Source organism: Lingula anatina, chromosome 1, assembly GCF_051362555.1.
Source record: "Lingula anatina isolate TDL-2025a chromosome 1, LinAna3.0, whole genome shotgun sequence".
In the NCBI taxonomy this organism is placed as follows: domain Eukaryota; kingdom Metazoa; phylum Brachiopoda; class Lingulata; order Lingulida; family Lingulidae; genus Lingula; species Lingula anatina.
Genome location: NC_141767.1, coordinates 19,962,650 through 19,989,511, shown reverse-complemented (window position 1 = coordinate 19,989,511; position 26,862 = coordinate 19,962,650). Strand labels below are relative to the sequence as shown.

General features: G+C 34.0%; 1 protein-coding gene and 1 long non-coding RNA gene across 12 annotated transcripts in view; both read left to right on the top strand.

Moving 5' to 3' along the window:
• The window catches only part of LOC106179425 (protein phosphatase EYA1), a 120,317-nt gene that overhangs the window by 6,439 nt on the left and 87,016 nt on the right, over nt 1-26,862 (top strand). For all 11 annotated transcript variants that reach the window (XM_013563054.2, XM_086999179.1, XM_013563139.2 and 8 more), the window contains 2 exons: nt 2,305-2,373; nt 12,217-12,435. In XM_013563054.2, coding sequence (XP_013418508.1) covers nt 12,268-12,435 — 168 coding nt within the window. In that variant the 5' untranslated portion in view covers nt 2,305-2,373; nt 12,217-12,267. The remainder of the gene's footprint in view (nt 1-2,304; nt 2,374-12,216; nt 12,436-26,862) is intronic.
• On the top strand, nt 20,836-23,706 carry LOC147764076 (uncharacterized). Its single transcript, XR_015331913.1, has 2 exons — nt 20,836-21,619; nt 21,879-23,706. It is a non-coding gene; the product is annotated as an uncharacterized LOC147764076 (long non-coding RNA).

The following is a 26,862-nucleotide window of genomic DNA, read 5'->3' as shown; positions in this document are numbered from 1 at the left end:
ATAAATGTGGATATTGAAAAAGGTGTTTACAGTTAGGTATTAAGTGGGGAATTAACTGAATGGAAATCTCAAAATTGTTTAAAATGATGGCTTTTCAGGACTTAAAATCCATACCTCTTGTGTCTGCTTTTATCATTAATGGGACAATATAAGAAAACCAAAAGAAAGTTTTTTCTTTGGCATCAGAATGATTGCTAAAAGGCTTTTAATTGACTGTTAATGTATGTTGCGCCTGAACCATGTGCAGTTGCTAGGCAGACTGGAAAGCACATGGTAGACCCGGAGTTGGATCCAATATCACAACAGAAATTCTAGACGGCCATGATAGGTTTACAAGATGGCTGCCAGAAAGGTGTACATCTGGGCCAAGAGGCAGAACCTTGGCTGGTCTTAACATGTTCTGAACTAGTTCAATATCCCATTTATTTTGATGAACATGGGTGTTCTGAGAGGCAGAAAAAGTTAAGGTGCTTGTGAATCTTGACTTTGTTGACCCTTGCTGATTAACTGAGCAGCTGATGAGATTAGGGAGGCACTAGCAATGTTGGGAACCTGACTGTTCTCCTCTGTCCTTGACGTCATGGCATGAGCCGCCCTGGAACATCTGGAACGTTTTAATCATACAGTTCTTAATTGGTAACAACTTGCCTGGTGGGGCACCAATTCACTTTTTAAATATTGAAAGACAGAAAACATGGTAGATTAGGGGAAACGGGGTTTTATTGGCTTCCAAAAAGTTGCAGGCATTTTGAGGAAAGTTGTTGAAGTTTTTCAAAATGAAAATTTAGAAGCAAGACAACAAGAGTTTGTTTTCACTTATATGCCAGCAATAAATTTACTTGGCAGAGCACATGCCTAGCATTTTCTGGTTGATTGCAAATTTGTTTAGGTTTAAGCATGATTATTTTGCCATTATGTTTAATATGGTTTTAGAGGATTGGCTTAACCTGATAGTTTCAGGGACACAGCCAGGCCAGTGCCAAAGAATAATATGCCTGTGAATGGCTAAAAAGAAAATTTAGAGAAAAGTGAAAGTTTGCTTATGATAAATTGATATTCAGTAAGATGGGAACAAATGTACAAACATGTGGTATTTTTAGTTTTTTAAAAATTACTTTTAAAAAGAAGTTATGTGCATGTATCATAAAAAGCAATTGCTTCTGTAGAAAAGATTAACTCAAAAGTACAGGCTGATTTTTTAAGTATGACAGCAATTACCACTGAAAAAGTAATATACGGTAGACATACAGGCAGAAAATATATCATACATACTTGAGAAGAGCATTTTTCTGCATGTATATTAATACTTTTGCTGTATCTGGTGATGAGAACCACTTAACAGAAGAGGCCAAACACCTGTGATCATCATATTAAATTATAGGACAGACATTGGAGGCTTACAAGTAAACAACCATACACCTGGCTTACTTGAAGTTACGAGGTGTTTTGTGTAGTAAAAGGTGTGTGTGTAGGAAGTGAGGGGGCAGTAGTCTTCTGAGATTGTTTAGAATTTGCAGTGGATTTTTGAAAGATATAAGCTGACTTGCTCAAGTTGATGTTTTCCTGGAATTTCTCACTGTGTTTTGTAATGTAATAAAAGTCTTATCCTTTTTTGGCTTTATTGGGAAGGAAGAATGTATCCTGATTTGAAAAAAAAAATGATAATTTTTTTTGTTTTCATTTTAAAATGTACAAAATTTTCAAAAGGTGAAAGGCAAAAAGGCTTGCAGTAAATAAACAAGTTGGTATTTGCATGCATGCATTTTTTCTGTTTTTGTTTTATAGATTTACACAATGTATGGTATTGAGAAGAGTATTTTAGATAGTGCTTCATGTTAAGTTTTTGATATGAATGCTCGTCTGAAGATACTTACAATTGGTACTCTTTTTCTCCATGTTGATTTTTTTCTGATTAGATTTTTACAATTTTGTAATTTCCATTGGAGCAATCCTTTTTGAAAGGTTTGAAATCAGAGCATGAAGTGTTTGGCAAGATACAGCATTCCGAAACCACTAAATGACACTTAATAACATTTTGCAATTCATGGTCATTTTCTTTTTATAATGATGAATGCACATAAGGAAATGAGATATATTAATGTTTTACTTCATATGCCCTGAGTTTCAGAGTCTGCCAGAAACTTTTCTCTTACCAGCAAGTACTGGTAGTAACCCTGACTGGAACCATGCTGAGGTTTATCTGTAGTATAAGAAACTCAGGGTGACTTGATTCTGAGCTTGAAACAAAACAACCAGAAATGAGATTCATGTGGTCTTGATAGATTCTTTTATTTGTATTGTCAGATTCCACTTGACCAGAGCTATTAGTGCAAGAAGAACATTCTGAAGATCAGAATTGTGTACCAATATTCTGTAAGTATCCTCATAGGTTTGTATGTGTTTGTGTCTTGTTGGAAGTTTTGTCAAACCATTCAAAACAGCTGATTGCCATTTTAGGCCAACCTAAAGGTGACCTGACGTCTAGAAATTGGTTCTTGATGAAGATGTCAATTGACATAAGTTGAGGAAAATATAAATAGGAACAAAAGTGTGACTGGTTCCAGATATGTTTAATGATTGTATTAGTTTTTTTTTTCAGAACACCAGTATAACATTTTCAGGTTCTCAGTGGGTTGTTTCAATATTGCTATTTCACTGCTTAGTCTGGCAGCATGCTGACAGCTGAAAGAGACAACAGTAGCATGATATGGAAATGAAGTTTATATCATTATCTGTTCTGCAGTATAACTCTATTTGAGTTCTTGATATTACACTAGATAGCCACTTGTGGAAACATGTCAACTTTCTGAAAGCAATTTTTTTTACAGAAGGGCTTGTTGTTTTATGTCAGGATTGAGGGTGGGCACCTTCACCATTTCCATCTAGAACACACATCCTTCCAATTCATGGGGAAAGATTTGCCACACAGTACAATGGGTTATATAACTGTTGTTTTGTAGTCTCTGATCTAGTGTTAAAGATTGATATGAAGCAAGTGTACATTCCCTGTAAAGCATGTCAGTCACTATGTCCAGTTTCTGATATGTACAATTTAAATAAAGTAGGGAGGTAGAGGGTATTTAACTTTTGTGCATCAGGCAATTTAGCTGATAACATTGACAGCACTTTAGCGAGAAGCCCCACAGAGATAGATCGATCCTGCAGGTATGATAGCTTTATTCTGAATGCTTCCTATATAATGGCATTAGGTTGGTTTTAGTGGCATTGGTTTGACATGTCTGTTCGCTTCCAATGCATCTTTTACTTCTATGTTCTAGTAGGGGAAAAAAAGAAATTAAATAAAATTTCATTTTTCTTGACTGTTTCTGTTGGATATTTCTGGAAGAATCTTGGTAAAATAAAGTCTCATACACTGAGCTCCCACACATCCGTATTAATGTTTGAGTTCATTCATTTCTACACATGATTCATATACCAAAAGATGGATGATCATCAGATTAGTTATCGTGGGTAGAAGGATAATGGAAATGGTTGAGGGACCACTCAAGCAAAGTTAACACTGCAAAGTTGAATGAATGGATTAAGCATTAGGAATTATATATATATATATATATATATATATATATATATATATATATATATGAGAAAAATCATTCTGATAAATTTTCTCTTTTCTTCAATTATTTATTATTGGTGTATAGATATGCACCGAGGTGTGCTTGTGTGTAAGGTTAAGATGCTGTCTTTGGCAAATGGGAAATATGTAAGTGGGGATCCTGCAGAACAAAATGTTAGCTTCAGTTGATCAGGATACCATTTAGAGTAAAATTAGATCTATACTGATAATGTTTAATCACTTTCACAGGTTCATAGTCCAACAGAGCTCTTTGCTTATTTCAGCTCATGTGGTTGCACTGGTAATTAGGAAAAGGGTAATTCAGTCATTATCTTTTGGCGGTAAGCTTTTAATTGCTAAGGTTCTTTTCAATTTCAAGTATATCATCCATTTGGCCTACAAAAAAATGTGGCTCATTGTTAAAGACATTCTATAGTTGTCTTTGAAATGTATTTTTTATTACCTGCAATACAGCCAAGCAAGTCTTTGTCATAGATTTGCTTGTTTCTTTGCTTCTGTATCTGAATTTTTGCAGATGAGCAGTTCCTGCAGGCCTTGAACCCTAGGCTTGTTTTAAAGTATTAAAAGTATATAATCCAATAGTTTTGTTCTAGGAAACTGCCTTTAACTTACTATTATGAGCACTTTGTGTTCAGAACACGGGGATTCCATGAATAAACAAGGTATAGAATCCATCAGTACATAGCGTGGTGGTATTGGGGGATATGGGCCTAGGTTTAAAGAGGCTGTGATGAGAAAAAAGGTGATATAGGTGATTACTGTATGAAACAATAACATTTTAAAGTCATTCCATTTGATAGATTAAGTCCTTACCCTCAGTTGCCATTATTAAGTCTCCATGTGTGATCTCCAATCTCCCAAGTTTTTTTTTTTTATGACTACAGATGAAGTTTGAATGTTTCATGTCATGTACTAGTTTTTAATAACAAGACATGCTTCTTTTTGATGTAGGCTCTCACCCCTGTGCTAGTTTGGAAATCTCCTAATTGAAGTGAACCTCTTGACTGGGCCTGACCTTAACAACTGCAGGTAGATTTTATAGAGAAAGTGCTAATAAGTAGAGGCAGGTGGGAAGAAGTGGAAGTGATTTTTTTTTTTTTGTGTGTGTGTGTGTATACTAGTAAATCAATATAGAACACCTATTTTACAATATCAAGGACATCAGGAGATCATGGATAGATTGATCATGTACTCCTTTCTTTTTCTCACCCTAATAAGTTGAACATAAAGAATGTTTTTCTAAAGTTAATGATAAGAAGGGAGGGGGTTGGTTTGGGAGAGAGGGCCCAAAAAAAAAAGGGGGGGGGGGCGAGAAAGGTAAAAAGTATTTTGCCTGTTATAGACAGTGACAATTCCACACAATTTCAACCTTTTTGTCTTCAGGTCATGAGGAATTTTATATGAAAACATGGATTCTATAAAGAATAAGGCTGAGGGACGTGTTAATGAATGAACATACACATAATATGTAACAAAAACTTCTTTGTAAAGTTAAATTTAAAGAACATTTGACTGACTGAAATGGACAATATTACTCAGTTTTGCTTCATTTAGATTATTCATTTGAAAATGAACACAGTCAGCTGTTCTAGTATTGCGCTATATCACAGAGAACTATTTGTAAAATTTATAAATATTATATCTCGGTCTTATTTCTACAATTTGGCCTGGATTAAGATTCAGCTTAGAAATTTTCAATTTGACGTCTGAAAGGTAGTTTAAGCTGAACTTGGTCCAAAAATCTCCAATACGATTAAGTTATTTGTTTTAGAATTTTAATTAACTTATCAGGATATACTCAAATTTTATGAAACAATGACTTTCAAAATGATTTACTGTTTTTCTGGTGTCACCATCAGATTAACAGCCTCTGTATAAAGTCCAGATATCTTGAAACATTTCTATTTTGTTTGAACTGTCAACTACTCAGAGTGGAATTTGAAGTTTGACTCATAGTTTTCTTAGTTAAGTTGATCTTTTATCAGAGACAAGTACCCTGGATTTCAAAGTTCTAAACTCAAGTCTTCACTATTGCCCAATTGGCTGTAAAAAAAAAAAACTGGTTATCAGGTGGCTAAGGGCTCATTTCCAATGAAACTATTGGACTACATAAATTGATCCAACCCCATGGTAAAATAAAATATAGTAGTAAAACTGGTGATTACATGAGAACATAGGAAACAAGACAGGGGCCTAAAATTGTCCAGCATGGAGGCTCCTGTTTAGGTGACTCTCTGACATAGTATCTTAATAACTTAAAAGTTGTAAATGTCTCAAAGGCTATTAAAAGTTGCAAATATCTCAAAATGTACCTGCGCAGTTTGTATCACTGACATTATACCACTTAATGTGAATGGGGCCTGTAACAGTTGATGTGACTATCAGTTTTGACCCATAGGTGCAGTGTGGCAACTGTTTATGTCTGAACCGAGTTTCAGATACTTAAAATTAGTTTTAAAAACAATGGTTTTACTGTAAGAGTGATTTATGAGGGTGCTTCAAATGTTGAATGTTAAAACTCTTCTTATACTAATTTTGGAGAAAAAGTTTGATAACAGTTAAACATTATCTGCCATTGTTCCCCTCCGACCCATACATGGAGCAGACTACTTTGTTCAGGGATTATATAGTTTGTGGGCGTAGACAAGGGGTCCTCTTCCTGAGTTAGTTTTAAAACAGTCTTGATTAAAACTGCGCTGATGCATTATTTAAAAAACATAAAAAAGGAATTTGCTGGAAAAATAGGGACTTTAGTATATTGTATACAATTGTTCTATTATGAAGAAATATGTAGGGTCCCCCCCTCCCCCCTTCATCAAGTTTGGCTAATCATTTGCTAATGGGAAATTAATAAGTGCAATCTATAAATCTTAGTCATAGGTCAGATAAAATTCTTGTAGAATTATTGAACTGTAATAATTGTGTTAAAAAAAGGAATTACTAGTAGATGACATATTGGGGGGGGGGGGGGGGTAACAGTAATGGATGTAGAGCTGCGAACCTTACTACTTTAATACTTCCATATATTTATTAATGTTTTTGATTCAGTATTTCTTTCAGTATATTTCGCTTTATGGTGCCGGGTGTCAAGGCCCAAAATATGTATATTGCTGTTTTCACTCTTCCATGTTTACACTTTTACTGGTTTTCTGTAAATATGTAAGCTGAACCTGGCTTGTTAATCAGTGTGTATTAACAGAGTGACAAACTTCTGATTTAAAATGTACAGAGAATGCCTCACTTAAGTTGTAAATGCATTGTTTATAGTTTTGTATGGTGGCAAATCCATTTTAGTAGAGAATATCAAATGGCATATAATAGAACATAAAAACAAATGACAAAAACAGCGAAAAACAGAAAATTGTGATATTGATGCCAATGAAAGTTCAAAATATGTGGCTATCATTTTGAAATTCATATTTTGATGGTTTGATTAATGTTTCTTCATTTGACAATATCTTTCATAATTAGTAAATGAGTGAATGAATGAATGAATGAATGAAAAAATTTATCTAGAAATTAAAAATGATCATAAAATATTTCATGGTAAGATAATCAGAATTTTCTTTGCCTTTTAAACATTCAGTCAACTTTGTGAATCCTTAAGTACAATTCTCCTTACATTTTAAACTAAAACTTATATACTGACCTTAAACTAAAACTTATTATATTATGATAGGTAGTATAATGCTAAATCAATTCAATAAAGTACTGCTTTAAGGTATTTTTTATTTGCTCAGTGGTTGACATCTCTGTGAACTTGTCCATATGGCAATTGAAGAATTTTATAGACTCTAAGTGATAGTATAAACAAAAAAATGTCAGACATAAAGGGTTACTGATGTATGGACATAATTCTAGCCAGAATAGAATCAAAACCATTAGTACTTCCCTGTGAGCTAACCTCTAGTTTCAAGGGCAATAAACCATCTCATGAGTGACTTTAAATGAGGCAGAAAAAAGTCCTCTGGCCTGGAATCCTCCTCAACAGTACCATTACTTCTCTGCCTGTGCTAATTAAATCCAAAGGTTGCTTGTTTTCAATAGACCATACAAATTTACAATCTAGTAAGTCATAAGCAATCAATATTGTTGCCTGGCAAAATGCTGAAAAGTTTAAGGTACATGAGAAAATGGGTTGATTTTGTTTAAGACTGTTCAGAATATGTAATAAAATATATAATGGGAATTGTGATATTGTTGAATGATGCGGAAGTCATCCTTAATGGACAAATTGAAAAAAGAGTGAAGATGATGACTGACAATACTGCCCCTGTGAGGAGTATAGTTTATAGGACTGATTTTGAGCTTATGGGGTAGCAGGAGACTTGGGAATATTTAAGATTATGGAAAATATGTTATTTAGATTTTGAATGTATACAGTCACTGTCTGTCTATTATGATCATCGTGGGGTGATATTTGTTGAAACTATCACAACTTTTTAAACTTCTGTTGTAAATTTACTTATGACTTTGGTTAGATATGATCAGGGGTTTGTGTAATGTTGCATTCACTTGATAACAACTTCAAAGTGCAGAAGTTATGCTGATCCCTACAGTAATGCAAGTTGATCATTGGTCAGAAAACCTCAAGAGATTGTGAACAGTGAAATACATTGATATCCCATACCTATTATTGAGGTGAAATGCCAATTTTGTCTGGCATAACTGAGCTATTTCGAACAATATATAAATAATACTGTAGCTACCTTACTTCTGATTCAAGTCTGTTTTCAATCACCACAAACACATTAGGGAAAAGGGTACTGAACATTCCAGTGTTTCATAACTTTTATATTTTAAAATCTATAAAACCACATCCCAATATATATATATATATATATATACACACACACACACACACACACACACACACACAATGCTTCACTAGCACATTATGATCTTAAATTATGTATGACAGAGAGAGAGATTATATATATATACTTTCATCCAGTAGTTAAATGGTTTATGTTTATATATTTTTCTTTCCAACCTTTTACAGGATTGATTTTTCATATGTGGGATTTTTTTTAATCCAAAACTATGGTTAATATCCTTTTACTTTGTTAGATCTTTGGCATAATAAGTCAAGGGAAATATTGTTTTATAATTAAAATGACCTCTCAGTACATGTACTATTTTTGCCATGCTGTTATTGCTCAAATTGCTTTATTGAAAAGAGCTCAAAGCTTGTGTGAGATATGCTTTTGTAACATATTGAAGAAATGTCAACTTATTTGTGAAATGTTGTGGCAAAATGAATGTGAACATGATGTCTAAAGAAAAAAATGCCAAAAAGTCATGTAGTAATTAGGTTGAAGAAATACTTCCTGTTAGATCTACGGTTCTGACAGCCATCAAAAGTACTGCTTTTTCTTTATTATGTGATTGGGATAGGAAAAACAAGCACAATTCGGTTTACTGTAAGAATTTACTTTGGATGTTCATCCACTGTTGGGACCTACCCTTTGTTATTAGGTGTTGTGTTATGTGCTTGATAGTCCAGTTGTCTCTCTCATAGGCCCAATTGTTCGAATCCTGCAATGTTTTTTTTTTCCTGTAATTTTTTTTCAGGAAATACTTCCTTGTGGCTAGAGAAGCAAAGTTATTGTGGGTACTACCTTTGAGACATGAAGTATTTTCAAGTTGTAAAATTTGTTTCTAGTCTATCCCAAACTACCCCACCTTTTTATGTACAGACACAGATGTGTCTGTACATATTGCCATCACCTGCGTCTGTCGTCGCCGTCGCCGTCGCCGATCATGTCGCTGTCGCCGTGCACTTTCAGCGTTAACACCATAAGTGGAAGACAGTTTTACTTTTTGGCTTTATATTTACAGAGCTGACTAATATTCATAAAACGCAGGTCAAGTTCGAAAATCAGCATGATCGGGCCATTATTGTAGAATTTATGCTGTTTTTTCACTTTTTAGCATATATGCAACACTGTTAACACATTTCAAGGAAAACCGATAGGGCTGTTGTCATGAAACTCACAGGAGTAATCAGTCTTACTAAAACGCAGATCAAGTTCGAAAATCGGCATGATCGGGCCACTATTTTAGTATTTATGCTGTTTTTTCACTTTTCAGCATATATGCAACACTGTTAACACATTTCAAGGAAAACCGATAGACCTGTTGTCATGAAACTCACAGGAGTTATCAATCTTACTAAAACGCAGGTCAAGTTCAAAAATCGGCATGATCGGGCCACTATTTTACTAGTTATGCTGTTTCTTACACTTTTTAGCATATATGCAACACTGTAAACACAATATAAGAAAAACAGATGGGCCAATTGTCATGAAAGTCACAGGAGTGGTCAATTTTACTAAAATGCAGGTTGAGTTCGTAAATCAGCATAATCGGGCCATTATTTTTGAAGGTATGCTGTTTTTTCACATTTCCTCAGATTCAGTTTTTAGGCATGTTAACAGTCTCATTATTAAACTAATAAGATACGTAAAAGTGTTTGTTTGACATTTCCTGCATCTTTACAACATTGTTAGTTGATTTTGTAAAAATGATGGTAAATATGTTATCGTGTATTGTGTAATAAAGTTTCAAAAATGGAAATAAACTCATTGCAGTTTGTCAGATTCAATCATTCACTATGTTCAGAATCTCAGAATGGAAGAAATTGGACATTTAACACTGCTCTATTGATATTTTTCTCATCTCATCAATTTTCTTAGTTGATCATATAAAAATGGCAGTAAACTGTTAATTTTATTTTATGTTAAAAATTGTTAAAAATGGGGAAAAAAACATTTCAGAACAGTGCTGTCTTGTTTACATTTTGGCATTTTCAAGTTGTGACTTTGAAGTTCCATGGGCCTGAAGACCTTTGCTAGTCACATTTTCTGAATATCCATGATACTAATATTTTATTATTAAAAATTGATGGTCATTATGCTGTTAAACATTATGTAATATTGCATCAAAATTTGAAAAAAACCTATTTTGGGCACTGCTCCCATGATTACCTTTTAAGAAAAACCATGTCACTTACTGTGCTTACAGGAAAGAAACATGGGACTAAAATACAGCTTCAGTAGGCAATGCAATCTGCCAGTTAAACAGTTTTTTTTTGTGAAAATTTAATTTTTCACATATTGGCATTTTCAAGATGTGACTTTGAAGTTCCACAGGCTTGAAAACCCAGGCTAGTCACATTTTCTGAAAATCCATGATACATATATTTTGTTATTAAAAATTGATTGTCATTATGCTGTTAACCATTATGTAATATTGCATCAGAATAGAAGAAAACACAATTTTGGGTGCTGCTGCCATGATGACCATTATGGGAAAACCATGTTACTAATGATTGCCAAACTTTCAAAAAAGAAATACAGGACTAAAATGCAGCCTGAGTTGGAAAAGCAGTCTAATTGACTTCTTTTTCTGGAAGTTTTACATTTTCAAAGTGTGAACTTGAACTCCCATGGGCCTTAAGCCTTATACTTGTTTCACATTTTACTTACATTGGTATTACCTGTTGAGCATAATTAAAATTTGATGTTGAATTTGCAGTTTAACATAATGTACTTTTGCATCAGAATTGACAGTAGCCTATTTTGTTATTTCCTGCTTTTTGTGTGTACATTTGACAGCTTTGCTGCCTTGTTGATATTTTAGTTTACTATCAATTAATAGTTGGCGATGATTCTTCACTCTTAGAAACAGCTTCTATAACATCCAGCTAGTGACTTGAGCATTATTGCAGTTGTCATGCAATGTAGAGTTGAAAAATTTGAAGTTACAGAGACAGGGAAAATCCCACAAACATGAATGAACTGTTAGAAAGTAAACCTCATTTTAACACTTATTACTGTAAAAAATTGCAGGAAAAGTCAATTCAGGGAAACTTCCTATTTGCTCTTATTATTGTTTTATCTAACTGACTAGTCTGACTTTTTTCTTAAGAATTTCTTTTCCTCTAAAACATTGCTGTCAAGACAGTTTTTCAAAAATAACCCAAGATTGCATGATGATGAATGTTGCTTGTATGTCTGCAAAGCAGGATGTTTGTGGTTATGGATATGATAATTTCTTGAGATTGTATCAGAGTATGGATTTTTTAAATTGCCAGCTCACTAAAGATGTAAAATAAACTTGACAGGTGGTCTGCATATGTTTAGTGTTACCTTGATTTTAGATGATTATTGTGAAAGGAAAGGACAAAATATCTAGCCTATTTTTGATAAATTTTTGCCTGTAATGTTATAATTTTAAAGACACATTTAAGACAATAAGAAGCCCTGCCCGTGTAAAATATTAAAGGTATGTTTAACATTAAATGTATATCATCAAACTGGTAGACAAAATTTGATATGTTGCAACATGATGAGTGTTGAAGGTTGTCACTACTAGCAGTAAATTGTGTTAAGTGAGATATTTCACATTCAGTCATCACATCTAACACATTCAGCAGGCTAAAACTCTCTGGGAAAATTGATGCATTACATGTATGCTTTCATTCTAGTATGTTTTGATTTGGTTTAATTTTTTTTTTTTTTACAGAAATTGAAAATGCTATGCCTTTTTTCATGTGAGAATTTCTGAATATATTCAAAATGAATTAAATTTTTAATTCAATTTCTACCCATCAGCAACATGAGAGTTAACTCTCAGACAGACTAGCCTAGAAGCCAAGTGAGCAAATGAAATTCAACACCATGGAGCCAGTTGCCATAGAAAACAACATGCCAATGACTATAGCAACCAGCAATATCACCCATGGCATCAGCCTCGGACATGCAGAGGGCAGCAGTGACGCTGGCAGTGTTATAAAGAGAGCGGCTTCACCGGAAACGGGGGAAGTTGGCCAAGTGAGTAAATGCTTGTAGACTTCTTCCACGCACAATACCTGTAGCTTGTTTTTTTACCATTCTTTTGCTATTATTTCACACATGAAAATTAGTTAATTAGAATTTTGTATGTTTTCTACCCAAATAGTATATTTGTTTGACTGTGAAGCATTAAAGATTGATAAAAAAATTCTGTCCTTCTTTCTGTGAGTGAAAGGGGTTGAGATAACACTATAATAACGTTATTGAACACAAGCTAATTTTTTCAACCATTCTTAATTTACAGCTAAAATGGTCAGAGGCCATGCGTACCAGACATTAAATTTAAAACAGTGACCTGGTCGCTGTACCACTTAGCAGTCAGTGAGTGATTACATCTCACATCAGTCTGATCAAGGCCTCTGACCATGTTGACCAAAAGCATTAGCTTATGTTTAATAAATTAATTATGTTGTGCTTAAACTACCCCAGCTAATGAACATTTTTGCTCATTTACCAGTTTCTAAATAAGTTTGCTCTTTCATATTGGTTATTTCCTCCTTGTTAATGTGCAATTTAAATTTCATGCTTGCCTTAGTTTACTTTGCAGAAAAAAAGTTCATGGTTACAGGGACCATGTGAAATAGTGAATGGAGTGTTGAATTATACATATGCCTTAGACTTTTTTTTAAATTTGATACACTTTATTTTAAAGTATTCATGCTTAAATAAATAGTTTGTATTACAGGAATATTTTCAGGAATATGATGAAAATAAAGAAATTATACAACTTCATTTTGTGTAAATATATCTCAAGAATTAGAAGAGGTATATGAATTAGTGAAGGGTCATTCCATGGTATTTGGTCTGCAGACCTAAATTTTTTTTTAAAGATTCCTTGAAATATAATCAGAACCAGTCTCTTATTTTTTTCTCAATACAGGCCTGTCATTTATGTATTTCTTGACTGAATTTTGATCTGGTCCCTATGTTCGACCTAAAGGCGCTCCAGGCTTTACCAGGATGTGTATTTTTTTTACCATCAGTTCTGATTGGGAAAAATTTGCTTCCATTCCAAAACACTTGTAACCCCATGTCCGCCTGAGGGTGGTTTATGTTAGTGGGACTTTCAGCTCGTCTGCAGTCATTAACTGACTGCTAAATTAGGAGGTTTGGGCACTTGTAAACTCTGGGGGTATTTTGCCTCCACAAGTGACTAATTTGGCTGCAGTGCTATTGAAACAATTATGGCGTGGTCTGTTAAACTTATGTTTTGGATAAAAACAATGTAGGGCATATATTCTCTGACCTTTTAATTTGGAGAAAAGTTGATTGGAGCTAACACAAGGTCTGGTTCTGAAGTACTCAGTCTGTTGTCAAATGTAAAAAAAATCCTGTCTCAGTGAGTTTTTTTTTCCACTCAGTATAGCAGTATTTCTACAAGGGAACAATTGTGCTGATAGAGGTCAGCACTTTAAACAGGAAGTTCTGGTTGTTACTTTGAAAACTGAGTCACAGATATTTTGCACCATTATCACTTAGAATTTAAAATCAGGCATCCTGGGTTCAGAGCTCATCTTATTGAAGCACAAAATCACCAAGTGTTTCATTTCAGATTTTTCTTTAACCACCAGAGCATATGTTAGCAAATATGTGTGCCCATAGCAACATGATTTTTCCATCATCTTTAACTATATTTTACTACTAGAAACTTTTCATAGTCACCATTCAGTGGGGCAGGTGACATCATGTGTAAAAGTTTTTTTTGATTTAAGAACTATTTGACTTTCATCCCTTTTTTTTCTAAAAAGTCTGACAAAGCATTGTTTTTCCTGGAATTATTTTTTCTTTCCAAGATAAGAATAAGTCAGCATAATGATAATTTCTAGAGTGCAATTTTTTGCAACTGATAACTTATCTAATGTTTATTTTCTAGGAATAATGGCCTGTTTTTCTTTTACAAAGTTGGCAATGTATTTAGGTTAGGGGTATTATCTTTATTATTGGTTGCTGCCATTATCTTGAAATCATTTGATAAGTTACCTAATGGCTTCTTTCTAAGAAAAGTGCTCTGTTTTCCTCTTGGCAATTTAGCAACAAATTCAGTTTAGGGGTATTATCTTCATTATTGGTTGAGTTATTATCTGGAGACCACAATAATAAAACAGTCCCATATTAATATTTGGAACTCCTGTCATTGCTCTTCTATTTTTATATGTTGATTGATTGATTGATTGTTGAATCTTTATATTAACTAACCCAAGATAACTTTCTATAATCAAAGCGGAGAAAGATGGAAATTTCAATCTAAGAATTTTTCAAATGTCTGAATGCTGTTAGATTTGTTATGGTTTTGTCTCCCTTACTAAGAAGTCTGTTATTTTTTGTTGGGCAATGGGTAGAGGGCAGCACAAGTCTCTCCAGTCTCCCAGTGTTATGGTATCTTATCAAAAAATGATGTGCCATGAAAGAGAATTGTAGACTTAATGTGTGATGGCATTTTCTATGTAATTAATTCCTCCATATTCTTCACGCTGTGTGGCAAAGTGTTGCTGCATGTGCTTATCAAATTTGTGGGCAGGGCTTATCACCTAAAGGCTTGTTTTTAGCTACATGCCTGCTAAAAAAAGAGGGAAAGTAGGTCTTGCTTGTCTATTGGTTTCATTTTAGAATTTCTGTATCTCACACAAGAAGCTTTCGTGGGGTCCAAAAGAATGACCAATATTTGATTTTTCTGACTCTCATGATGATTGCCATTTACATAGAAATTTTATGACAAACCTGTAAAAAAATGGAAGTTCCTTTTCAGTATTTTGGAGAAAGCAGTGGATCTAGAGAACCCAACTTGATCGATTTTACCAGAGGTGCTTGTTACTATTTTGACTGATAATATTATCAGTATCACTAAAGCTAATATTATTTCTCTTCTCACCCACTGCCTGAAGGAATTTTTTTTTTGCATGGAAATATTGCCTATTTAAACTTTAACAGACTCAGAAATACAATGCTTCTTATAATTAATAATTTCTTAATATTTTATTCCTTTTACTTAAATGTTTGGCATTTGATTTTTTTGGGATATAAAAAAGAAAAAGAATGGGTAGCAAGGAAATAGATACAAAATATTTAATTGCTTATTATTATTATTGAGGCTAAGGTATCTCTGTCTTTCAAGTAATCATTACATAGCCAGGTCACTGGCAGGTTATTTTGTTTTTTGATTGAATTGGATTAAAACATCTTCAAAGAAATTCTCCAAGCAAGATGATGGAGATGCATGGGAAAGTAACTAATTAAACAGTTTTTGCAGTTTCATAGCTACTCTTGACATCATAGTAAATTAGCCTTTGAAAGTATGTATTATAATATATAGAATATATAACTGCTTTGTCATATTTTTTTTCAAGAATGCTTATGTGCATCTTGTGACACTAGTAAAGGTTTGTTTCAGTAATCATCAATTTAGACAGTAAACCTTTCTGACAGGTTGATAAGTTATTGATATTTCTTAATGAAATTAGTGCAATGTCAAATTCAAATGTCATAATTATATGCAGAGGCTAAGGGAGTGTACACATGTTCATTCTGGGAAATTAATGCTACGGCACAGAAAGAAAAAGTCGTTTGAGGTTTCTTTGGGATTTACTTGATCTTTGTTAAGTAGTCTATTATGTTTTTTTCCAAGGTTGAAGCTATTACATGTTCCCTGAGGTGTTCAGGGCTGCTCCCAAACAAAAATACTTCCTTGCAACAAGCTAGTCACAAGCTTGTGGCAAGCTAGTTTTACCCTTCGCAAGCTTGTTACAAGCAAGTTGGAAGCTTGCGCATGCTTGCATGAGGCTAGAAAGGATTTCTGCAAGCTTGCAAGATACTTTTGCAAGTTTGCAGAATTGATCTGCAAGCTTGCGAAATACTCTGCAAGCTTGCAGCGGGCAATGAAGGCTTTCTGCAAGCTTGCATGATATTTTTGCAGGCTTGCAGAACACTCTGCAAGCTTGCAGTTGGTCAGGGAGGTTTTCTGCAAGCATGCAAGATATTTTTGCAAGCTTACAGAACACTATTCAAGCTTGTAATTAATAATTAAGCTTGTGATGACACTTTCTGCAAGCTTGCATGAATTTTTGCAAGCTAGGAAATCTGAACAAGCATCTGGGAATTTTAATTTCTGCAAACTTGGAGGTAAAATGTTAATATGATGAGCCTCTAGAAAGAGGTGAAAGTACTAGAGGATCATATATTCTTTGATTTTCTTATATATATATATATATATATATATATATATATATATATATATATATATATAAACAGGAAGTTACTGGGCTTTCCTAAAATCTGAACAAATGGCCGGACGAGATATCTGTAATTTTCAGGGGTTTAATGAAACAGAAACAAAAAGATTGTTACAAAGTTTTACGATGCTTAAAATGTCATTTGAAACGTTATGATTTGTGTATAAGGTTTTATCTTAATATTTTCATAGACCAGATAATTTACATATTGCCAGGGATCGTCCTGGGTCAAAATCTGGTTGGGCCATTTTGGCCCACTTGGTCAAAAAAAGTGGGCCATTTTTAAAAAATGTGTGCCGTGAATTATTTGGCGAAAATTCATTATATTTCAATATTTTTATATGATTAAAAACACTTAAAAAAGGCTTGATGCTATTACTCTAGAGTTCTAGATAATTGAAGTGTGTGGAAAAATTTTCCAAATTAACAATTGTACTGTCCAAAAAATCAATCATTGTACTGTGCTGAGTAATAGCACTGCATGGAAAGGTTGACAATTCCCATTTTATTGTGAAAAAGAATCCATTGCTCTGAAAATAATTTTTATTTTTCAAAATATATTTGCATTCTTTTTTAACCTGAAAACAATTAAAGCAATGATCTAAGCTGAGAGAAACCAGTCTTACATATATCTATATTTACATAAAAATCTGGCAAGCAACTACATAACATTACTAAAATTAGTTGGGATATCGATTAATGTACTTATACATTAAGTATGTGATTATTACACTGCTGCAGGGCTTAACGCTTTTTCAGGACACCTGTCCGCTCAGGCTTACTGCTGACAAGTCTCACCTGTCCCCCAGCTAATTTTCACTTGCACAGTCCCTCCAACCCCACCTCAAAAAAGTGCATTTTTTTTCAATATCTAAGCTGGTTCCTTTAGGTGGATATAATATGATGGGCAGTTTTAAATCATGACTGTGCATCCATTGCGCAATTCCCGCATTGAAAACGATGTTGTCCCTCATTTAGAGACATGCAGTGCCACTAAGGGTGAAAAATTACAAAAAAAGTCTGTTAATAATAATAATAACTAGAGGATCAGAGAGGCGATACCGCCTCCGAATATTGTACCACCAGCTGGAGCAAGCGCATTCGTATAGACCCCCACATATACAAAATAAGGAACACAATCAAAGTTAAGTTCATCGTAAGGTAGGTCAAAGGTCAATTCCAAGGTCACAGTAAATTGCCAGTATATGACTTCCTATTCAACTTCAATAGTAACTATGGGCCTATCTCTGCCAGGTTTGGAGTTAAAAGAGAAAGAAATTAGCAGAGTTCAGTTCATGATAATAAGTAGGTCAAAGGTCAATTTCAAGGTCACACTTAGATTGCCAGTATATAACTTCCTATTCAACTTCAATAGTAACTATGGACCTATCTCTGCCAGTTTTGGAGATAAAGGGGAAGCAAAATATGCAAAGTTCAGTTCATGGTGAAAAGTAGGTCAAAGGTCAATTTTAAGGTCACTTTAAGATTGCCAGTATATGACTTCCTATTCAACTTCAATAGAGACTATGGACCTATCTCTGCCAGTTTTGGAGATAAAAGGGAATCAAAATCTGCAAAGTTCAGTTCATGGTGAAAAGTAGGTCAAAGGTCAATTTTAAGGTCACATTTAGATTGCCAGTATATGACTTCCTATTCAAGTTCAATAGAGACTATGGACCTATCTCTGCCAGTTTTGGAGATAAAAGGGAAGCAAAATTTGCAAAGTTCAGTTCATGGTGAAAAGAAGGTCAAAGGTCAATTTTAAGGTCACATTTAGATTGCCAGTATATGACTTCCTATTCAACTTCAATAGAGACTATGGACCTATCTCTGCCAGTTTTGGAGATAAAAGGGAAGCAAAATATGCAAAGTTCAGTTCATGGTGAAAAGTAGGTCAAAGGTCAATTTTAAGGTCACATTTAGATTGCCAGTATATGACTTCCTATTCAACTTCAATAGAGACTATGGACCTATCTCTGCCAGTTTTGGAGATAAAAGGGAAGCAAAATTTGCAAAATTCAGTTCATGGTGAAAAGTAGGTCAAAGGTCAATTTTAAGGTCACATTTAGAGTGCCAGTATATGACTTCCTATTCAACTTCAATAGTAACTATGGACCTATCTCTGCCAGTTTTGGAGATAAAAGGGAAGCAAAATTTGCAAAGTTCAGTTCATGGTGAAAAGTAGGTCAAAGGTCAATTTTAAGGTCACATGTAGATTGCCAGTATATGACTTCCTATTCAAGTTCAATAGAGACTATGGACCTATCTCTGCCAGTTTTGGAGATAAAAGGGAAGCAAAATTTGCAAAGTTCAGTTCATGGTGAAAAGTAGGTCAAAGGTCAATTTTAATGTCACATGTAGATTGCCAGTATATGACTTCCTATTCAAGTTCAATAGAGACTATGGACCTATCTCTGCCAGTTTTGGAGATAAAAGGGAAGCAAAATTTGCAAAGTTCAGTTCATGGTGAAAAGTAGGTCAAAGGTTAATTTTAAGGTCACATGTAGATTGCCAGTATATGACTTCCTATTCAAGTTCAATAGAGACTATGGACCTATCTCTGCCAGTTTTGGAGATAAAAGGGAAGCAAAATTTGCAAAATTCAGTTCATGGTGAAAAGTAGGTCAAAGGTCAATTTTAAGGTCACATTTAGATTGCCAGTATATGACTTCCTATTCAACTTCAATAGTAACTATGGACCTATCTCTGCCAGTTTTGGAGATAAAAGGGAAGCAAAATTTGCAAAGTTCAGTTCATGGTGAAAGGTAGGTCAAAGGTCAATTTTAAGGTCACATTTTGATTGCCAGTATATGACTTCCTATTCAAGTTCAATAGAAACTATGGACCTATCTCTGCCAGTTTTGGAGATAAAAGGGAAGCAAAATTTGCAAAGTTCAGTTCATGGTGAAAAGTAGGTCAAAGGTCAATTTTAAGGTCACATTTAGATTGCCAGTATATGACTTCCTATTCAACTTCAATAGTAACTATGGACCTATCTCTTCCAGTTTTGGAGATATAAGGGACTAAATGTTATAATTTTGGAGTTACCATAATGTACCATAAATTTCCTACAGAAAAAATTAATTAAAATAAAGAAAAGGTCATTTTGGTCAAAATTCTTGAAATGGGAGGTGCTCTGAAGTTCCAGATGTTCAAATTTGATGAAATAATGTCATTTTTGACCACAAGTTGTCTGCTTTGCCAAGCCTTATGTTTTATTTTTCCAGAGTTCAAAATTTATTATCCATTACCGTACTGCACATTTTGCTTTCACCACCAATATGTACTTTTTGATACAGCGTAACTCGAAAACCGTATGGAATACAAAAAAACGGAGACCACCTCCAGTGTTGGGCTTAACATGCTCTACAAAATGCAAAAAAGAATGGGTGTCTAGCATTAACGGTTCCCGAATTAGAGACAGTTTTCAGTTTCGATATCTTATGGCCGCTACTCCCGTGAAAATGCACCGATTGACCCCAAATTCACAGAGATGAAAGATGACCTGAAGGGTAACACTTTCCATTAATATTATTAGTTAAGTCTGTGTGGTGTCTGAATAAGACCGCAAATTATTTTTTTTTTCGGCAAAAATTTTGTTTTTTTGAAAATTTTGGCCAGTTTGACCTTGAAATAAAGGTCAAAGGTCAAATCCAAGGGCATATTTGAAATCTACACATATGACTTTTGGAAAGCTGTCTGTAGAAATTTTTCCCATAATTCCTTCCGTAGGGGAGATAATTAGCATTTAATTTTGCCATTTTTGGACAAGGGTGCATTGCAATGAGTGCCACACCTAGACCCCAATACCGACAAAGCCCAAATTTTACGTGGAACGAGTTGAGATTATAGGTGACCCAAATCCAAGAGATGGGTATGGAGGCCCTTACCGTCTAGGAGGAGAAGCGGTAACGAGGACTTGGCGGCGGAGCCGCAGGAGCCGGCGGAGCCGCAGGAGCCGCAGGAGCCGGCGGAACATACGGGTCGGGACTAAAACCATGTGTACCGCCAGCGCCTACGCTGGTGGTACAATAATAAGATTCTTATATGGCGCCTTACATTCTATCTCAAGGCGCCTTACAATAATGGCTAATATACTAAAATCATTAAAATGACTACAATATTTTAATCATAAACTCTTATTGGAAACCATTTAAAATTTACACTACTAAAAATCAATCTTATTTAAAAAAAAATTTAGTCTGTAAAAAACAGACGAATATTTCTCCTTTTCACTTATCGATTACTCAACATGCGGCCCGACTGAACTGAGAAGCCATAAGTTTGTTTACCTACCTCGTGTAGTTAGGTGTTCTCAGAGGTCCGCGCGCGGCTTGTTTTCAGTGTTTTGAGCATTGCGCGTTTTTCATTGCGTACTTGTTTCAGTTTCGATAAATTTTTGTGAAACGGGTCACATGTCAGCCCTCGCAACATCGCTACGCGCACTTCGAACGACATCATTATGTAGGGAGATCTTTATTATGAAAAAAAGTTTCTGCTATATTTGTACGCGCCAAAATGGCGCAGGTTAGAATTTTACTTGCGCCTTTGAGAAGAGGCTCGCGCATTTGGCGCAATCGCGCGGCCCAGGATTATCCCTGCTCTTTATTACATTACATGTACAGTTCACGGAAGAAATGACCGCAGCGCCACCTATGGCGCGTAGACAAAGCGCTCGTACGCATGTGCGGAAACGTCGTCTGCTCTAATCCGCTGCATCAAATTCAAACTGCGAGCTCGAGAATACGAAAAAATGGAAGAAAACACCGCGAATCTCTTTTGTTGGTTCGACTGGGATGACAATACAACTTGCGTCAACAGTATAAAAATTATCAAAGAACCGAGAAAAGGCTTTCTTGAATACAAAAAAGGTGCCGAAGTTGTAGCAAAGCTACCGAAATTTGGACTGTGGAAAGGTGTCATCGTAGAAATTGGCGGTAAGTTTTCCTTTGTTAAACAACATACATTTTTCTAATTTAATCGTCAGTTGAGAATACACCGATATTTTTTAGAAGTATTTTATGAATGAAGTTCAAAGAATTTTTTTTTTCATGCTGAATTCAGAAACTAGTATTGTCTGTGAGCTTAAAATCGTCATTGAGGTAGAATGTAGGTCTCCTGCAGTCCGTGCCGTCTTGAGAAACTGATAATGTAATTTTGTTACTTATTGTTACTTATTGTTGCTTTCCAACACAGGTCCCAGAGGGTCCTCTTCGTTGGACTCAATAACTTGACTTCCGGTTGTTTTCAAGGTGTGACTTTGAAGTTCCATGGGCCTGAAGACCTTAGCCAGTCACATTTTCTGAATACCTATGATACATATATTTTATCATTAAAAATTGGTAGTCATTATGCTGTCAAGCATTATGAAATATTGCATCAAAATTGAAGAAAAGCCTATTTTAGGCACTGCCGCCATAGTGACCATTAGAGGAAAACCATGCCACTCACTGTTCTCAAACTCTCAAACAAGAAAGAAACGTGATTAAAATACAACTTCAGTTGTAAATGCTGTCTGTTTTGGTATATTTTTCTGTAAGCTACACATTTTTAGTGCAAATTTAATTTCTCACATGTTGGCATTTTCAAGGTGTGATTTTGAATCTCCATGGGCTTGAAGGCCTTTGCTAGTCACATTTTCTGAATATCCATGCTGCTAATATTTTATTAACAATTGATGGTCATTTTGCTGTTAAGCATTATGTAATATTGCATCAAAATAGAATAAAATGCAATTTTGGGTGCTGCTGCCATGATGACCATTATGGGAAAACCATGTTACTTATGATTGTCAAACTTATAAAAAAGAAACACAGGACTAAAATGCAGTCTGAGTTGGTAAAGCAGTCTAATTGGCTTCTTTTCCTGGAAGTTATACATTTTGATGAAATATTCATTTTTATTGTATTGGCATATTTATTGTGGGTCTCAGAGCTCCCAAGGGCATGAAGCGGATTGGTAATCAAATTTTGTACATGTCCATGCTATTTATAGTCAATAATCAAAAATTGGTGATAATTATTTTGTAATTTATTATATAATGTTACATCTTCTTTTTGCACTGCTACCACAAACATTATGAAGAGAAAACTGTGTTACTTATTATTATTTTTAACTTACAAGAATGATTTTTAGGATTAGCATGCAGCTCAAATTAGAAAGCCAACTCAATTGGGTAATATCATTTATTATTGAATTTATGCAATTTTGTGTGAAATTTTAATTTTCCTCATTCTGGCATTTTCAAAGTGTGAACGAGAACTCTTGTTGGCCCTGAAGCCTTCTGCTTGTTACATATTTTACTTACATCGGTATTACCTGCTCAGCATAATTAGAATTTGATGTTGAATTTGCAGTGAAGCATATGTACTTTTGCATCAGAATTTACAGTTACTGAAGCCTATTTTGTGCATTGTTATTTTTTGCTTTTCTGTACATTACACTACTTAATAGATTTACATGCTTGTATATATTATATTACATTTTTTTTTAAATTTTCCTCATTGTTGGTAGATAAAGGGACACTTGCTTGTAATGTTATCCAGAAATTAATCATTACACTACTTAATAGATTTATATGCTTGTATATATATTACATTTTTAAAAAATTTTCCTCATTGTTGGTAGATAAAGGGACACTTGCTTGTTATGTTATCCAGAAATGAATTATTACACTACTTAATAGATTTATATGCTTGTATATATATTACATTTTTAAAAAATTTTCCTCATTGTTGGTAGATAAAGGGACACTGCTTGTTATGTTATCCAGAAATTAATTATTACACTACTTAATAGATGCTTGTATATATATTACATTTTTTTTCAATTTTTGTCATTGATGGTAAATAAAAGGAACACTTGCTTGTAATATTTTCCAGAAATTAATCACTACACTACTTAATAGATTTGTATGCTTGTATATATCAACTTTTTTTTTTCAATTTTCCTTGTTGTTAGTAATTCAAATTACTATTCATTTTCTGTACAATAATCTACGATAATAGATGAGTGAAACCTCCTACTCAGTAGTTATTTGTGTCAATTTTGTATGCAGTTAACCTTTAGAAAATAGTTGCAGTGTGCTTGCAGTTAAGCTTTGTGCAAGCTTGCAGTTTAGTTTGCCACAAGCTTGCAGTTTGGCTTGCTGCAAGCTTGCGGTTTGACCTGTCGCAAGCTTGCAGTTTGGTCTGCTGCAAGCTTGTGGTTTTAGCTTGCCGCGAGGTTTCAATTACTAGCTCGTCGCGAGGTTCCAATTCCGAGCTTGCAAATTAAGCTTGCCGCAAGCTTGCAGTTTGGCTTGCTGCAAGCTTGCGGTTTGGCCTGTCGCAAGCTTGCAGTTTGGCCTGCTGCAAGCTTGCGGTTTTAGCTTGCCGCGAGGTTTCAATTACTAGCTCGTCGCGAGGTTCCAATTCCGAGCTTGCGAATCAAGCTTGCCGCAAGCTTGCAATAGCAATGAATTGCAAGCTTGCCATTTTTGTTTGGGCTTTGTTCTGAAACCTAGTAAGATGGTGTTTTAGTTGTACTGCCCAGGTAAAACATGATGAAACAGTGGGGATCCTTTGTCATATGTGATTAAGTGTAATTTTTTTCTGAATTAAAGAAATTAAAAATTTTATTTTTAATGTTAATATGTAAATTAATTTACTTTAATTATTTAATTTTTAGAAAGATTACTGAAAATGTTTTGCATTTTTTGAGACGGACAAATAGAAGAGCAAAAGAGAAAATGAACAGACAAATGATGGGAAAACTTGGAGCATGTTATTATTATTAAAAAGTTTCATCTTAGGTCTAGCCCCCTTGAAAATGTTTGCCAAAAATTACCAGGTGGTTTGTTGTAGATTAGAGCAAGATCTGGCCCCTTGGGGTAATATGCGAGATTAAAAAACACAATTAGATACTATAACAGGCAGAATACATGACCTTGTGAAAAGGAAATGTGATACGTTTTCTGTGAAGATATACATGACATTGAAATTAAAAAGAAAAAAAAAAGATTGTGAGTGAGACATCTTTCATCAGAAAAATCAATAGTAAAACAGCAGGGGAATTTTTTCTCTTTTTATTACCAGTTTTCTTTTAAATTTTTTCTCTTTGATATATCTATCTTTTCATATGTTAGTGTCCATATTCTTCTGGTATAAGATTCTGTGTTGCTGTGTTAAAAGTTAATTGTAGACAAAAGAACACATTTGTCTTTAAATTTTAAATTAACCATTACCAATTCGTTTGGAAAGAGAATATACTGTGAAGAGATTTTAGGTCAAAAACACTATTGTGATGTCTTCATTTTTAAAATCACTTCTTAGTATCTTCAGGTTTGCACATGTAATGAATATAAAAAAAAAACATATTCAACACTAACTTTTATTTAATGAAATTATATACTAACGTTTTCTTCCTTGGAATAAAGAAATGTTTTTGAAGACAGCTGTCTCATGCTAAAATAAACTGAATTACAAAGTTTTTTTTATAAAATATTCTTTTGGAAATTTTAAATGATTATCATTTGGTTATTTTCCTTTCTCATTATAGTAAATAATTACTTTCGTCTCTGAATGTTTTCATAATAACAATCATATTATAACTTGTGTAATGCAAAATTATTAATAAGTCCAAAAAAGTACATTTTTTATTGGGTTCATTGGAGATAAGAAAAATCTGTTTTGTTTTTTAATTTGCATTAATTAAGATTTATGGTTAAAAATGTAATGACACTTCTTATTTTGAAGTAATGTTTTTCTCAATTTATCCCTTAATCATTTGGATTGTAACTTTAAAAATTCAAGTACACAGGAAAACAATGCATATTGTAAGTTGTATGTATATTTCATAGTTTTTCATGGTCAGATATTTTTCTCTTTCAAAGACTCTTTGTGATGTAAAATGTGTCTGTTCCATATTCCATCGCACACATCATACATCATCCTTAGCATCAAGTTCAAACTTAAGAATGATCCGCATCTGTATTAATACTGCATTTTTAAAACCCCTTTTGTCAAAAACAAAACAGAGAAGCAGAAAGCTGTCAAAAGGTAAAATGAATGACAAGTGGCATTGGATGGGTGGATTTTCTTTTGAAACTGCAGTTTTTTACTTTTATTTGAATGCTATTGATGCAGAATGTGTATGTTCCTGTTTGGTTCACATTCAGTTTACTTAAAGTATTAGGGGAGTTCTTTTCCACTTAATCCTCCAAAAGTTACCGTGTACACTAATTTTCTGTTCAAATGAACTTGGAAAAAATCTGCAAAGATGAAATATTGTTTGCAGATAAAGTGTGAAACTGATGTAACTTGTACAATTGCCTTAGAAATATCTGTTTATACCTTTTGATTTGGATTGATTAAAATCTGTGTAATATTGATATTTCACTGTTTTGATATTAATACTTTGCTATATTTTGGTAAGGGAATTGTACTTATACCTCATTTTTGTACCTGTTTTTAGGAGAAAGTTCATCAATGACTACTGATCACATACATTTGTCACAGATCTAGTTTTTATACTTTCTATAAGATAAAATTATGTTCTTTTCTTTAAAAAAATATTTATTTTTTTTTTTAGTAGGAAAGCTAGCAGAAGATTTTATTGTACAGACAATGAACCTACTTATTTAGCTTTTTCTAGTGAAAAAACATTCATCTATTAAAAAACATGCTTAAATTCTCTCTGGTTTAATGAAGTGGTTTTCTTTGACGTATCTGCAACAAGTTTAGTAGATTTTCCTGCCATACCACCTAGAATCCACTCAACCTCTTTTGTCATCACTCTCCAAATTCAGGGCAGACTGACATTTTTTCCCAAAGCGGGCAGGTCAGCTTTCTTTTAAGAAAATAATCAGGAGCTCTGTTCAGATTTCACAGCATTAGGTCAAAGGTCGGATACATTAGGGTGGATGTTTTTGTAGTGAGTTAAACTTTTTTGAGAGAAAATAAAAAGAACTGATAAAACTATGGGGAGGGGGATAAATGGTTCTGTACTGAGCATATTTGTAGGTTATATGTTAGTATTGTGGTTAGAACTTGGTCACTACTTGTCAGTGTGACACTTTCTTCCCCACAAACTTGTTCATTATTTGCGTACCTGACTAGACTTTTGACTTTAACATCTCCGATTCTGTGGGGGCAATTCTCAGTGATGTAAGAGGGCAGTGGGGTTTATGGTAAATTAGCTT